This window comes from Geotrypetes seraphini, chromosome 4 (genome assembly GCF_902459505.1).
Source record: "Geotrypetes seraphini chromosome 4, aGeoSer1.1, whole genome shotgun sequence".
In the NCBI taxonomy this organism is placed as follows: domain Eukaryota; kingdom Metazoa; phylum Chordata; class Amphibia; order Gymnophiona; family Dermophiidae; genus Geotrypetes; species Geotrypetes seraphini.
In genome coordinates, this window is record NC_047087.1 from 148,611,107 (window position 1) to 148,627,054 (window position 15,948).

The 15,948-nt window shown below is 44.4% G+C and overlaps 1 protein-coding gene across 2 annotated transcripts in view; it reads left to right on the forward strand.

Moving 5' to 3' along the window:
- AMFR (autocrine motility factor receptor) overlaps nt 1-15,948 on the forward strand; it is a 705,232-nt gene that overhangs the window by 73,445 nt on the left and 615,839 nt on the right. Inside the window, exon 2 of one of the 2 annotated variants that reach the window (XM_033940582.1) lies at nt 6,594-6,686. The exons of the other annotated variant lie outside the window; for it this stretch is intronic. Within the exon in view, the coding sequence (XP_033796473.1) occupies nt 6,594-6,686 (93 nt within the window). The remainder of the gene's footprint in view (nt 1-6,593; nt 6,687-15,948) is intronic. 2 annotated transcript variants of the gene reach the window in all.

Sequence of the window (15,948 nt, forward strand, 5' to 3'; positions counted from 1 at the left end):
TTTTGACCTTTTTCATTCCTTAAACGAAGTTTTCTTGTGTCTGATCGCTTCCTTCACCTTTACAGTGAGCCACACCGGTTCTTTGTTCTTTTTCCTACAAAATTCACATGCTAAACCGTGAAGACCGAAGAGGGGGAGGACTAGCAATCATCCTCAAGGAAGAACTCAAACTTGAATTAGTTGATTCCAAGAAAACCAATCAACTAGAAACACTAGCATGCAAAATTAGCAACAAGGACCTAGAAGAGTACCTCTCCTGCATTCTATTTTATGTACCGCCAAAATGCTGGTCAAAAGCCAGAGAAGAACTCTATGAATTCATCCTACACAACTCAATCACCCCGTCTTACAATTTAATAGCAGGAGACGCGAACCTACAATTAGAAAAAGAGGAAAATCCCGACACAAAAGACTTCAAAAAATTCCTATCCTCACTCAACTTCTTTCTACCTTCACCCACACAAACCCATGAAAAAGGCCACCAGCTAGATTTGGTAGCCATGTCCTCAAAAGAAATCCTAAATCCCACTATTTCCATATCAAACGGCATCTGGAACCACGACATCTGGTCCGACCATTACACCTATTACTTTAATTTAATCTGGAACCAACCAAAAGAAAAAACGCACCCAAGGATAAAAAAAGAACATCTCACAAGGGGCCACATTAACCCAGAGGAATACTGGGCCCACTATGAAGCGCGCGAGGAGATGAACGAAGAAGGCGAATTCTGGGAACATTGGTCAAAAACAAGCACAACCATCTTAGACAAAATAGCTCCCAAACAAAACAGAACAAACCGCTCAAATAAATATAACAACTGGTTCGATTCCGAACTACAAAAAATGAAACAATCAACACGACGACTAGAAAGGATCTGGAACAAAACAGGTGAAAAATCTGACAGGAACAATTGGAGAGCAAACATAAAGGAATATAAACAACTGATAAAAGAAAAAAGGAAAAAATTCTACTCATCCAAAATATACACATCCAACACAAGCTCAAAAGGAATTAATACTCATGAATTGTTCAACCTAGTCAAAAATTTATTCGACACCACACGCCACAGTCAATCAACGCACGACACAGAACTTCCATCAACAGACGACCTAGCACAACACTTCAACTCAAAAATTGTGAACCTAAGGAAAAATGGCCCAACAAACAACACAGATGAACAACAAATAACCAACATACATGAAAACGAAACACCAGTAGACATGTATTGGAACTCCTTTCAGGACCTAGAATGGAGCAGCTTCATAAAACTATACAACAAATACACCAAATCAAACTGCATCCTAGATCCCTGTCCACCCAACATAATGAAAGCAGCCCCTCTAGACTTTAAAATAACACTATGGACTCATATGTCCAACAATTTAAAAAATGGAAAATTCCTATCAAAAAATGGTCACATTATAATCACCCCAATCCCAAAAAATCGTAAACTACCCCTAACATCAGCAACCAACTATAGACCAGTAGCATCTATCCCATTTTTCGTAAAAATAATGGAAGGCTTGGTACAAACCCAACTGATGGACTACCTAGATCGGTTCTCACTGCTACATGAAACCCAGTCAGGCTTCAGACCTCTGTTCAGTACCGAGACGGTGATAGCAGCAATCTTAGAATACCTACGTAACCTATTCAGCAAAGGCCACAAAGCCTTAGTGATGCAATTTGACATGAGCTCAGCCTTCGACTTGGTGGATCACAAAAAACTACTACAATGTTTAGATTCAATCGGCATCGGAGGCGAAGTGCTGGATTGGTTCCGAGATTTCCTCACAACCCGCACATATCAAGTCCGCTTCAACTGCAATCTCTCAAAAACATGGAAAAACCCATCAGGCGTTCCACAAGGATCCCCACTATCCCCACTACTCTTCAACATCTACATAGCCTCATTGGGCACGCAGCTAACCCAGCGAGGCATAAAAGTATTCAGCTATGCAGACGATTTCACAATCATAATCCCATTCACGGCATCCCCCTCTGAAACCATCCCCCCAGCAACTGAAGCGCTAAACACGATGGAACAATGGACCACAGATTTCAAACTGAAGCTCAATTCAGAAAAAACTAAATTCTTCATAGCCTCGCCACACGCACAGAATACGACAACATCACTACACATTAACAATCTAAACTACCCCATTCAACCAACGATGAAGATCCTAGGAGTAATACTAGACCAAAGCCTAACCATGAAGGACCACATAGACTCCTTAATCAAAAGAGGGTTCTTCACTCTCTGGAAACTTAAATCCATTAAGGCGTACTTCCACACTTCAGCTTTCAGAATGCTAGTACAATCCCTAATACTAAACCACCTGGACTATTGCAACATCACCCATCTGACGATCCCCCAGAAGCAAATGCAAAGACTACAACTGATACAAAATGCAGCAGTCAGGATGATTTTCGGGCTGAAGAAGTCAGATCACATAACCCCTTCTTACCGACTCCTACACTGGCTGCCGATGGAGGCGCGCACAAAGTTCAAGCTAGGATGTCTTTGCTTCAAAGTATTAAATGGTCTAGCCCCAAAATACATCACAGATCTCTTCTCATTCCCAACCAACAGACACGAAAGAAAAACACACATGAAATTTGTTTCCCCACCGGCTAGAGGGTGCAAATATAAGAGATACCATCAACAACTGCTATCATATCAAGCAGCCATATGGGGTAAAGACCTAGAAAAACTCATTGCACACACAAACAACTATGAAGAATTCAGGAAACACCTAAAAACTTACCTATTCTTGAAACACCTAGGCAACGAACCGGAACATCAACCCCCTCGTAACACCATCACATAACTAAACTCGCAAACTGTTAACCCCAACCCCTAATCACTATCTACGAACACTCTATTCAAGTCACGGAATATTTCTACTTCTGAACAAACAGCTTGGCACTTCCGGGCCTTACAACACACAAACTGTTGTTAACATTATTAATATTATCAGATGTAACCTGCTTTACTTTATAAGTCATTGTACGAGAAGTATACTGCTATACTCTTTAATTCATTGTACGTAAAGTTTCTCTTTATTGTATTGAGATGTACACTGCTAAACTCCTTAATTCATTGTACGTAAAGCCTCTCTTTATTGTATTTACATTTTCTTTATTGTATTCACAATCTCTTTTACTGTAAACCGCCTAGAAGTCGCAAGATAGCTGGCGGTATATAAAAATAAAGTTATTATTATTATTATATATAGATTTTGCGCTTCGGCGATCTGTTTGTTATCCCCTTCTTAATCATTCCCAGCATTCTGTTCACCCTTTTTGCCGCCGCCGCACATTGCGCGGATGGCTTCATTGACTTGTCGACTAGTACTCCCAAGTCTCTTTCCGGGGGGTCTCTTCAAGTACCATACCGGACATCCTGTATTCGTGTATAAGATTTTTGTTACCGACATGCATCATCCACGTTAAACCTCATTTGCCATGTTGCGGCCCATTTCTCGAAAATGTTTGTCACGTTGCAGGTCTTGACAATCCTCCCGCATCTTCACTATAGTACAAAGCCAGAAAATAAAGACATCTTAAAATTCTCATTAAGCACCTATGCTGGACCTTTTTATTTGATACAGACACCCCTCTATCCTCCATGCCTCATTCAACCGCTTGGATGACCCAGGTCAGGACTCTGGCTAATCCAGTCCAGGTCTTACCCGGTCACACCATCAATACAAAGGCAATTAGATTAAAAAGCCAATGGTATCAACTAAAAATATCTCTTTGATTGATAACATATTTCAAGAGTGCCTTCATTTCTTGAAGGTGGCCAATTGATTGTGATAAATAGCTGTCAGCTTGCTAAGATAATAAGACTTGCCACACTTCAGAAATAATCAAGTCCAAGGTTGGCAAATGTACAGATATCCAAAATCTTGCAGTTTCTTTCTGCACAACGGCCAATCAGGTTCTCAGGACCTTGAAGTGTATGTCTGATAGTTCCTTGGACTGCCATTGTCCCACGACGTCATCACTGAGATACTAGACACTATTCGCCCATCTGATTTAACCTAGACCCCTGTCCATCACGCCTCCTAGTGGCTGTGAAAGATGCCTTTGTAGACTCCATCCTTACTCTCATCAACACAACAGATGTAGTGCCTGCAAACTAGAAGTCAGCGGTCATCAGACTGATCTTGTAAAAACCCACGCTTGACCCTAACGTGCGTGGCAACTTTTGACCTGTCTCCATCCTACCTTAGATCCTGGAAAAAAACAGTGTTAAACCAATTGCTTCATTGACGAACAAGGCACCCTATTTGGTTTCCAGTCTGGATTCAGGAAATTCCACAGCACTGAAACTGTCCTCCTTGATGACATCGATAACTGCTGGAAACTCATGGACAATAGTAATGATGTCCTTCTAGTGCAGGGGTCTCAAAGTCCCTCCTTGAGGACCGCAATCCAGTCGGGCTTTCAGGATTTCCCCAATGAATATGCATGAGATCTATGTGCATGCACTGCTTTCAGTGCATATTCATTGGGGAAATCCTGAAAACCCGATTGGATTACGGCCCTCAAGGAGGGACTTTGAGATCCCTGTTCTAGTGGCTGCTGGATCTCAGCGTAGTGTTCAACACTATTGACCATCCTCTCCTCATTAAACGGCTCTTTGAAATTGAAATCTGAGACATTGCGCTACAATAGTTTTCCTCTTTCCTAAATAACAGATCCCAAAGCGTTCTACTCAATGACGCACTATCTAAACCGATCAGATATGGTGTTCTGCAGGGGGCTCTGTTTTCACCCCTATTATTCAATCTGTACATTAGACCTGTCCTAGATAAAGCCCACATATATCAAATGCAGATTCACTCCTTCGCAGATTACATCCAACTGTACCTACCGCTAGGAGGAGGCTGTGACATTCAGATTGCGAAATTCATAAACTGCCTCTTGGAAATCAAAAACTGGATGCCCATCAACAAATTACAACTAAACGCTTCTAAGACAGAACTCCTTTGGATCCACAAAGAATGCTGCAACTGTGCCTGTACCTCGCTGCACTGGGACTTGACTACTATAACTGCAAAAGACAAAATGCGCAGCCTAGGAATATTCCTTGATTGCAACCTGTCGCTTTCCAACCATATATCTCAAGTGGTATCTTCCTTATTTTACTACCTGCGACAACTCCGAAAAATAAGAAACTACTTTTCAGAGTCTGACTTTGCCCAACTACTCTATGCCTTAGTACTCTCGCGCATGGATTACTGCAATGCATTATTCAACGGTCTCACAGTGAAGAATGTACGACATCTCCAGCATGTGGCAATTAGGCTTCTAAAAACCCTCTGTGCCCACAACCCTTTCTCTCAGGCTCTAGCATCGGCTCACTGACTGCCCATAGCCAAACGTTGTGTCTTCAAAGGCCTGATGCTAGTGTTCAGATCCTTGCATGACATGGCGCAAGGCTACATGACGGCTAAATTTCCTCCATATATACCGAACCAGTCCCTCCGGCTCCCAGGATGAAATATGCCTCAAAACGCCCCCTGGTCGTGCCCTTCAACTGCAAACCACCAAATGACAGTCCTACTCCCACTTCATACCAAGTCACTGGAATCGACTGCCCCCGCAGATCAGATCCCTTGAAGGACTACTCAACTTTAGAAAAACAATAAAAACACATCTCTTCACCTAACACCCTGCCCTGACCAATGGACCACAAAGAAATGTATATTGGGTACCAGAGCCAGTATGAACTGTTTTGTGGTATTGCGGTATACAAAAATAAAGTTATTATTATTATTATTATTATTATGTGTCGCATAAGGAAAACTTGTATTGTAAAATCTTGCACTGTAACTGGCAAATCTAACCTATAAACTGTCTATGTGTCAAATTAGGATAAAACTTGTACTGAAAACCTTGCATTGTAAGGATAACTATGGCAAATTGTAACCGATAAACTGTATATTAATATTAGATCTCTAGTATGAGTCAGCTTAGGATAAAAACTTGTATCATAAACGTGTACTGAAATTGTTTTAACCTGTAACCTGCTCTGAACTCTTTGGGGACAACGGAATAGAAAACAAAATAAACACCCCTCCCTTTCTGTAAAAAAAAAAAAAAATTTGCTGATGATGATTTTCTTTCCTTTAGTCATTTACACTGTTCTGCAGCCTGCCCCTCAGAAGACTTGGCCTGGGACTCTGGGTGTGCTCTGTGCTTTTCCTTAGTGTAAAAAAAAGTGATTTTAATTTTCTCTTATGTTTTACAGTTTACAACAATTTGGGTTTCCTGTGAATCACTAGTAAAGCTCAACTTTTTATTGATATACTTCCATCTGTTGGTAGGAGGGGATAACACCCACTTGTATAGAATAGTGTAGCTGACTAAAGGAAAAAATATAATAATTTCTCCTTTTTGAATAGCACTTGCACAAATTATATGCTAAAGCTGAGCTAATCAGGGCATAAAGCCTAGCATATTTTTCTGCATCAGCCCCTGAATCAAGTATTACATGGCTCAGTTATAATGTTGCTAAAGGCTTATTGTTTATTTTGTAGTTATTGACTAGGTATATCTTCTCACTTTTAATTTAGGTGCTGGTAAACACTGCCTGTTGTATTTTGATGTTGGTCGCTAAATTGATCCAGTGGTTGGTTTTTGGTACATTGCGTGTGAGTGAGAGACAGGTATGCTTTGGAAACTAAGCTTGTAATGTAATGCCATAATTGATCTCTTTGTTACTTGATGCTAGGTTTTCTATCTTGTTTTCTTTGTCAGAATCTTCTCTGAATTATGTTTGCAGACCCTGTGCTACCTTACCATAACATTATAGATGTCTGAGGTTTGTTTTAATTGCTAAGGAAATGGTTGTTCCAGTGCAATAGGTGAGACATTCTAGACAAGTGGGTAGTGTTCTGGCCGTATGCCATCTTCAGAAGGAATCCAGTTCAGATTTTTCTCTGCCTCTTCTGTACTTCACTGAGCTCCTAAGCTCCACCTACAGTTTATCCCTTCTGCACACGTGCCTGCAGGAATGTGTTCATTCTGCTTTCTGGGAAACAGTCTCCTGTTTTCCAGTCTCCTGTTTTCCATCCAGGCACATTCTTCTAGATGTGTGGCTTCTTTGTGGGCCAAAGCTAGAGCTGTCTTCCCACAGGAGAAATGCACGGTTGCAACGTGATCCTCTATACACCCATTTGTCCTGGTTTGCACAGCGCATGCGGCAGCGTGACAGGACTCTGCCTTTGGAATTCTCAGTCTTGAGGGTCGACACAGTCAGCCCACTCTGGCTTTTTGAGGACTGCTTTTGTACGTCTCACATGTCTAGAATGTCTCGCCTATTGCACTGGAAAAGATTATGTACTTACCCTGGTAAGCTCTTTTCCAGTAGATAGGTGAGACATTCTAGACTCCTGCCCTGTCCTTCTTGTACTTAATTATTATCTCAGTTTATTTCATGCGTCTCCAAGTTGTACCTTGGATAATAGTCAGTCCTTGGAGACTGCGAAGTATGCTGTATCTATGTTCAACTTTTAGGTTGGAGTAGTTTGAATTCCCTTGCTAGTTGTTTGTAGCTAATATTCTCGTGTTACTCCAATGAGCAGAACAGTTATTTATGACCTTGATTGATCTGGGTGTCTCTACGTCACGTTGATTTGGTGGCCCTTGGTGCTTGGGTAGTAACTGTAGGTGGAGCTAAGTTGCTCAGTGAAGTACAGAGGAGGCACAGAGAAAAATCCGAACTGGATTTTTGGACTTTGTTTCTATGTGAAAAATATTGTGATTTTGGCACGAATTTGTTAGTGGTGGCCATCTTGGATTTTTAGTGATCTTTTTTCCAAAAGCCCCCTGCACTTACAAAACTTCACCTTTTGCCTTAAAACTTGTTGGGATGGGGTGCTTGGGCTCCTCTACTCCTAATTCATGCCAGGATTGCGCAAATCTTGCACTTGAAGAGCATCTTTGCGCCACATGTCGCGGCTGGGAGAAATGGGAGCGCAAAGCCTAGCCTCTCCCCTGTCTAAGCAGTTGCCAAAAAAAGTGGCTAGCCCATTTAGGTGGCCTTCTCTGTTGTCAGAGCCCAGCAATGCAACCATTTCCATGCTAAAGGATGTGGATGTCCAGCAGCCCGACACACGCAGGTTTAAGTCATCTGAAGGTGTTCTATAGTCAGGAAGCCCTTTCAGGCTTATTAAATTTTTGTGCCTTGCCTTTCAGAACAGCTCTGTTTCTTCTGCGCAGTTCAGCTGCTCCTCGGCCTTGTCTCTCAGTGGCTTTGCCTCTCTGAGCAAGTCCTCTTAGCTGACTCTGCTCTTTGTGATAATAATGTTGATCAGTTTGCTGACCCTTTGTTTTCTGGGAAATGCTTTCCTGTGGCTGAGGACCTGAACCAGCATGCCAGTTCTGTGGATCCTTCTTTGGCTTTGGTCCCATGGTTCTGCATTTTATTTAGGTCTGCTGCCTTGCTGAATCTCTTTTCGGAGTCTCTGCATGTGCTCAATTTGAATCTGCAACCAGCAACTTCTGCCGCCTCCTTCTCTCATGTGTAGAGTGAAAGCTTAGTCTTCAGCATTCTCTTGGCATCCTGATAATGACAGTCTAATCTTGGGGCATGGGCTCCTCTGGAAGAGGCTTTTAAAGTAGCAAGTGCCATGTCCTGTCTGTATCCTGTGGCATCTTCAGTGGGCTCCTCTGTTGCGCAGCTGACTGAACGGACATGTAGGATTGCCCTGTGGATGTGGTTCTCTGAGAGTCCAGGCTGCCTCGGCGGTGTTCTTGTCATTTGTGCTGGTTTGTCCTTGCTGAGCACCTTAGAGAATGATGGTGTAGAGCCGCCACCTCTGCATCTCTTGACTGGTGTAGATTATGTTCCTGGTTCAGGCGTTGGCAGATTTGATGTCTGATCGCAGACTGCTCTGGCTCGGACACTGGGACAGTGTATTCTTTTCTACACCTACTTTTGAGAGGCTCCCTTTTAAGGGGCAGTTATTATTTGGCAAAGGCCTGGATGACCTCATGGACTCTGTGGTGGACAGTTGGTCTAAGACCCTGCCTGACAGCAGACCCAGACTCTCATGAAGTTCAGGATGCTGTCATGTTTGTGGCTCCAAGCATTCTCGCCTGTATTCCAGTTCAATGACTCAGTGATTTTCCCAGGGTTACAGGCAGAAGTTCTCTGGCTCCAGGTGTTTCCAGCCATCTGCCTCCCATACTTCTTCCTCTACCAAGAAGTCTCAACGCCAGAAGGGAGGCCCCTCTGCATTTAGGAGGCAGGTTCTCAGAGTTTCTACAGGCCTGCGTTTAGATTTCATTCATTCGGTGGGTTCTGGACTTTATTTGGTCCAGTTACATGCTGGTATTTGCCCGGCCTCTGACAGTTTAGTGCTGAACTCTCTCAAGGCGTGCCCAGACAGGGTGGTCGACGTGCACACACCTGTGCAAAGACTGTTGGATGTTCAGACCATAGAACCAGTGCTGCCCAAAGTCTCGGACAGATAATCTATATACTTTATAGTACCAAAGACAGGCTCAGACATTTGGAGACCCATCCTGGTCTTTACACAAATCCTTGCAGCGCTCTAAGTCCCATGCTTTTGCATTTTCCAATTTCCCAGTACGCTGCAAATTTCTCAGGTTTCCTGTTTTGAAAATCTTTCAAATTTTCAGCTCTGCAATTTAGCCTAGCTCTGAATCTAGGTACCTTCATCATGGTGCAGGTGGTTGTGACAACCGCTTATGGAAGGTGGGTCTGCAGGTACTCCTCTACATGGATAGCTGGCTTTTAAGAACCCCCTCATTCTCCAAGGGTCGGCGGCTGATGGATCAGGTGCTGGAGGAGCTGGGTTGGCAGGAAATGCATTTGACGCCATCACTGTGTCTGACATACCTGAGTGTTTTGTTCAACTTGGCTGCAAGCCCACCAGCAGCAGTTGTACTATCAGATTTCTTGTCTTCTGGACAAAGCAGCTCTGCTGATATGGGACTATCTTCAAGTCCTGGGATCCTTGGCGGTGATTCCTTGAGCGAGGGCGCACAGGCGTCCTCTCCACCATGCTTTGCTCTCATGTTGGGCTTCTGTCGACGTTATCCAGACAAGTCTTCCTTGGGCTCAGGAGGCCCAGGCCAACTCAGATTGGTGGCTCCTCCACAGTCTCATTCCTGGGGCATTGTACTGTGTATTGCTTCCTGGGTGGTTATGATGACAATTTTTAGCCCAGGACAAGCAGGCAGCATATTCTCACTGATGGGTGATGTCACCGACGGAGCCCCGGTACGGACACTTCAAGAACTTGAAAAAGTTCTTGATGTTCACACTGCGCATGCGCGATTGCCTTCCTGCCCGACATCGTAATAATAATAATAATAACAGCTTATATACCGCAGGACCGTGAAGTTCTTTGCGGTTTACAAAGATTAAAAGATGGTACAAATTGATTGAACTTAACAGGGTGGAAGCTAGTGATTAACAGCTCAAGGGATCAGTTATTGAGGAGAAAGAGTTGTATGGGTCAGCTGCCTAGATACTTCAGGAACAGATATGTTTTTAGGCGTTTCCTGAATTCCCCATAAGTAGTAGGCATAAGCAATTGTTCTAGATCTTTACCCCATAATGCTGCATGATGTGAGAAAAGGTGTTGATGGTGTCTTTTGAGTTTACATCCTCTAACTGGAGGGGAAATGAAGTTCAAAGGTGAGCTTCTCTTATGTTTGTTGGCTGAGAAGGAGAAAAGGTCAGTTATGTATTTAGGGGCTAGACCGTATAATACTTTAAAGCAGAAACAGGCGAACTTAAACTTTACGCATGCCTCCATCGGTAGCCAATGCAGCTGTCGGTAGTAAGGTGTCACATGATCAAACTTCTTCAGCCCAAAAATCAGTTTGACCGCTGCATTTTGCACTAATTGTAATCGTCGTATATTCTTTTGGGAAATTGCTAAATAGGCGATGTTACAGTAATCAAGTTGACTCAGTACGAGGGATTGTACCAGGATTCTAAATGCTGACGTATCAAAATATGCTCTAATGGATCGAAGTTTCCAGAGAGTGAAAAAACCCTTTCTGATTAAGGAGTCTACCTGGTCCTTCATGGTTAAGCACTGGTCTAGTGTTACACCCAATACCTTCATAGTAGACTGAATAGGATAACTAAGTTTATTGATGCATAGTGGTGTTTTGGTATCAAGCGGGTGTGGCAAAGCTACAAAAAATTTTGTTTTTTCTGAATTAAGTTTCAGTTTGAATTCAGTCATCCATTGCTCCATTAGATTTAGTGCTTCTGATGCCTTGGGAGTAACTTCCAAGAGAGAGTTAGTAAATGGAATGATGATCGTAAAGTCATCTGCGTAACTAAATAATTTTATCCCCAGCTGGGTCTATTGCGCATCTAGTGAGGATTTGTAGACATTGAAAAGCAATGGGGATAGTGATGATTCTTGCGGTACGCCAGATGGATTGCTCCAGGTATCGGAGAGATCATAATTGAAACGTACTTGATAGGTACGGGACATAAGGAAGCCTCAAAACTAGTCCAACACCTCTTCCCTAATACCAGTTGCATCTAGGCATTGTAGCATTTTTCCATGGTCAACTAAGTCAAAGTCAGAGATCATATCAAATTGCATGATCAGGGTATTAAGGCCCTTGCTGAACAAAAGACGTAGATTATCTAAGATAGCCGCAGGTGCACAGTCCCTCAGTTTCTTAGTTTCTGCGGAGCTAAGAAGTCGCGTTTCAACGGCTGTTGAAAAATTTTTCTTTTTGCTGCCTTCCCGCTCTCACGGTTTTCCTGACTTTTTGTCAGTTTCTTTTTTTTAATTTTTTTTATAGTTTTTTCTCCATTAAAAAAAAACCCCTCTAAATTTGGTTTTTTTCTTCACTTGTCGGTTTGGCCTTGTGAGGCCTCATGGATCGCCATTTTCTTTTCTCTCCTCTGCGTGGCTCTTGTCCCAGGCTGTTTTTTCCTGCCCACTCTTCCTCCATGCGGTTGTTTTGTGGTGGAACTTGTCTTCACCGACATCCTTCGGTTATTTTAGCACTGTCAGGTCCTCGGCCTTGCCTGTTTTTTCTTCCCTTACTTTTTTCCTCCGACGCATTTTCATGTGCTTTCTCCAGAGGCCGTTTCCCGTTGCCGCTGCCAGGAACCCGGCACTAGTCGACGCCAGTGAATCCGGTACCAGATGACGCCAGTGTTCCGGTACCCAGCGTACTTCTGGCACCGCTTCTCCGGTCTGCACCGCCTATGATGCTTCTTCTTTGGTAAGTTGGTTTTCTCCTTTAGACTTTGGGTCATTGTAGCAGTGAGTCTAATCCTGTCTTTTTTCAGTTCTCCATATCAGTGTTTTTAAACCTTTTTACACCTGTGGACCGGCAGAAATAAAAGAATTATTTTGTGGACCGGCAAACTACTAGGACTAAAGTTTAAAAACCCCGTTTCTGCCCCATCTCCGCGAGCTCGGTCACCTCTGTAACTATAGAAAAATAGACAAATATAGTGCAAAATATAGACAACAGATATAAATTCTCAAAATTGACACGTTTTGATCACTAAATTGAAAATAAAATCATTTTTCCAACCTTTGCTGTCTGGTGATCTCATGAGTCTCTGGTTGCATTTCCTTCTGTCTGTGTATCCTTTCTTTCATTTCTTTCTTTATGCACTCAGGCCCAAGAATTGTCCCTTTCTATTCCCTCCCTCTTTCCTTCCTATGTCCTTAGTGCCCTTCCTGTCTTTAGTGCACCCAGTGCGTTCTTCCCATGTCCCTCTCACTGCCTTTCAGACTTTGTCCCACCCCCACCCCCGAAGCCAGCCTGCCTGCCTGTCTACCTCCCTGGCCAAAGCCAGCCTGCTGGCCTGCCTACCTCCTTCCCACCCTGCCGCGCAAAAAAAAAAATAGCCTCCCTCCTTCCTTTCCCCGATCCGCTGCTATCTTACCGCCCTGCTGCTGCTACTGCTAAAGCCGACACGATTGGCTGGCCCAGAACGTCCTCTCCAACTTCAGAATTGACGTCGGAAAGAAGACTTCCTGTCGGCTTTAGCAGCAGCAGACCAGGTGAAAGGAAGAAGGGATGCATTTTTTTTTTTTGCGCGACACGTAGGGATAGGAAATGATCGCCTGTCCCGTTGTCCCCGAGCACAGCTTCAGGACGCTGTCCCTGATAACCGGACATTTCAGCGTCCCGAAGCTGTGTGTGTGGGGACAATAGGACAGGAGGTCTGAAAATGGAACCCATGGTCACCTTAATCTTGCCGGTCCTGCGCAGACCAGCAGAAATTTCCTGCGGACTGGCACTGGTCCGTGGACCGGCGATTGAAGAACAGTGCTCTATCTGGCTCCGCTTCAATGTTGATGACTGTCTGGATATGGGCATGTTCATCTTGGAAGCGTGGAGCGACACGAATGGTACTGATCAGGTGACAACGGTACGGTGTCAGGTCAAAAGCGTGCCGGGACAAAGGCGCGAGCAGACAATTGAGTACAGCGCGGAGGCGCGCGCTGAAGAAAATTACTGTTTTTAGGGCTCCGACGGGGGGCGTGGGGGGGGGGAACCCCCCACTTTTCTTAATACAGATCGCGCCGTGTTGTGGGGGCATTGTGGGGGGTTTGGGGGGTTGTAACCCCCCAAATTTTACTGAAAACTTCACTTTTTCCCTGTTTTTAGGGAAAAAGTTAAGTTTTCAGTAAAATGTGGGGGGTTACAACCCCCCACAACGCCGGCGCGATTTGTATTAAGTAAACTGGGGGTGCTCCCCAACAAAACCCCCCGTTGGAGCCCCTAAAAACAGTAATTTTCTTCGGCGCGCGCCTCCATCTTGCGCTCAGTTGTCGGCGCGCGCCTTTGTCTTCCGCATTGTTGTCTATGAACCCAACGGTACTGGTGTTCTTTTCTTCTCTTCTGGAGCCGCTCTATGGTACCGGTCATTGACCAAGGGTACCAGTGTTCTTTTCTTCCTGCTCTGGAACAACACCAATTACCGGTCAGGGACCATGGGTACCAGTGTTCTTTCTTTCTCCTCCGGGAGCAGCACCGAGGGTACAGTTCATGGGACTTGGGTGCCGGTGCTTTTCTCTTTCTATTATTAGACCGACACCATGGATACCGGTCATGGACCAACGGTATCGGTGTCTTTTTCTCTTTGTTTACCACTGACATCATCGGTGCCGGTTATGGATAATGACACCTTGGGTAAACAGTGTCCTTGTCTCTTTGTTGGGGCTTACCGCCATTGGTACCAATCATAGCCCAACAGTACTGGCATCTTTTTAGTTTTCCTGGGGCACGGCTATTGGTGCTGGTGTTTTTTTTTCCACTCTCTTTAGGATTGTCACCATTGGTACCGGTCATGGACCAGCGGTACCAGCGCCTTTTCCCGTCTACTTCAGTGGTGCTGTGTGTTTTGATACCAGCTTTTTTCATCTAGGGAGTGTTGCTTCTTGGTTCTGGCGTTGTATCCATTGGTACTGGCTCTTCATTTATAATAGTGTTTTTCTTTCATGCCACGATTTCGGTCGGCGTCGGCATGTTTTCCACTGTGCCTATTGGTGGTGCCAACATTTCTCATTGGTGTCGACCTCCCTGTTCAATGTCGACTTCACTCTTGACGTCATATTACTGTCGTCATGTCTGATCGATGTCGCAGTCCATATCGACATCCAGATCGATGTCGGACTTTCTTGTCATCATCGACATGTTCAACTGTGAGTCCAGTTGTTTGGGTTGTCCGCCCTGTTGCAATTGTCTCTTCTAGTGCTGCCCAGTTGAACTTTTTGATTGCGGGGACATTTTTTACTTGAGTCTTCTCTGCTTTTCACGACTCCTATCCCGTGACACCAGTTATCATTGTAGTTACCGGTGTCGATTTTGTTCTGGTTTGCGAAGGCTTTGCAGTCATTCTGCTGTATTCGACCTTAGACTTCGACTTGGACTTGATAGTCTTGGCTTTGCCTCATTGAAAAGATTTGGGTGTCTTTTAGACCTACACCCCATCTCTCACTAAAGTGGTGGGTGCTTCTTCATCACATGTGCTTTTTTCCCTCGAGTGCGGGTTGCAAAGATGCATTCCTTTGGGACTTGACTTAGTACGATCATTTCTTTCCCTAAGGAATTTCTTTTTCTTCCTTACTCTTATCTCCTCCAGGGTGGTTTTCTTCCCTTCCTGGCTCTTTGTGTGGGAACTTTGTGGCCACGTCCTATGAAGCAGTTAACATGTGTCTTTGTTTCCCTCGCGGCTAGTGTAGAGGCCTCTGTCTTTCTGGGCAGAGTGGATAAGGCTAGGGACCGGTTAGCCAAATGGGCTTCCTAGATTCCTCTACTGCCTGAATAGTTTTCCTTGGCATACATTTGTGTACACATTCCATGTAGCCGCTTTTCAATTTCAGTACCTGTTTTTGCAGATCTGTTTTTTACGGATCTGGTCTGCATCTGAGTGTCTGTTTTTATCATTACTCAACAGGACAAGTTATTGAATATGTCTGATTTGGGGAGGTGGTCCTGGGGCTGTGCTGGAACATGTTTCCTCTACATCAGTGTTCTTCAACCACCGGTCCATGGACCAGTGCTGGTCTGCAGAAATTTCCTGCCAGTCCACAGGGCCAGCACGTACATCAGGCCCAAAACAGTGTTCTTCAGCTGCCGGTCCACGGTGCGATCGATGTGGCATTATCTTCTAGCCAGCTCCCTCTTCCTAATTGATTCAGTGCACAAAGCCACGGGCAGTGGCTCCTATGGGTGTCCTGCGCCTCAACCGGAAGCCTTCTCTCTGACGTTGCAACGTCAGAGGGAAGGCTTCCAGATGAAGCACTGGACGTGCAAGGTGCAATTAGTACTATTATGGGGGCGGGTTCTGGGGTGGAGATTGGATAGAGATGGGCGGGTTCTGGCACACGATTTAGCCCAGTGTTCTTCAATCGCCAGTCCACGGACCAATGCCGGTCCACAGAATAATTCTTT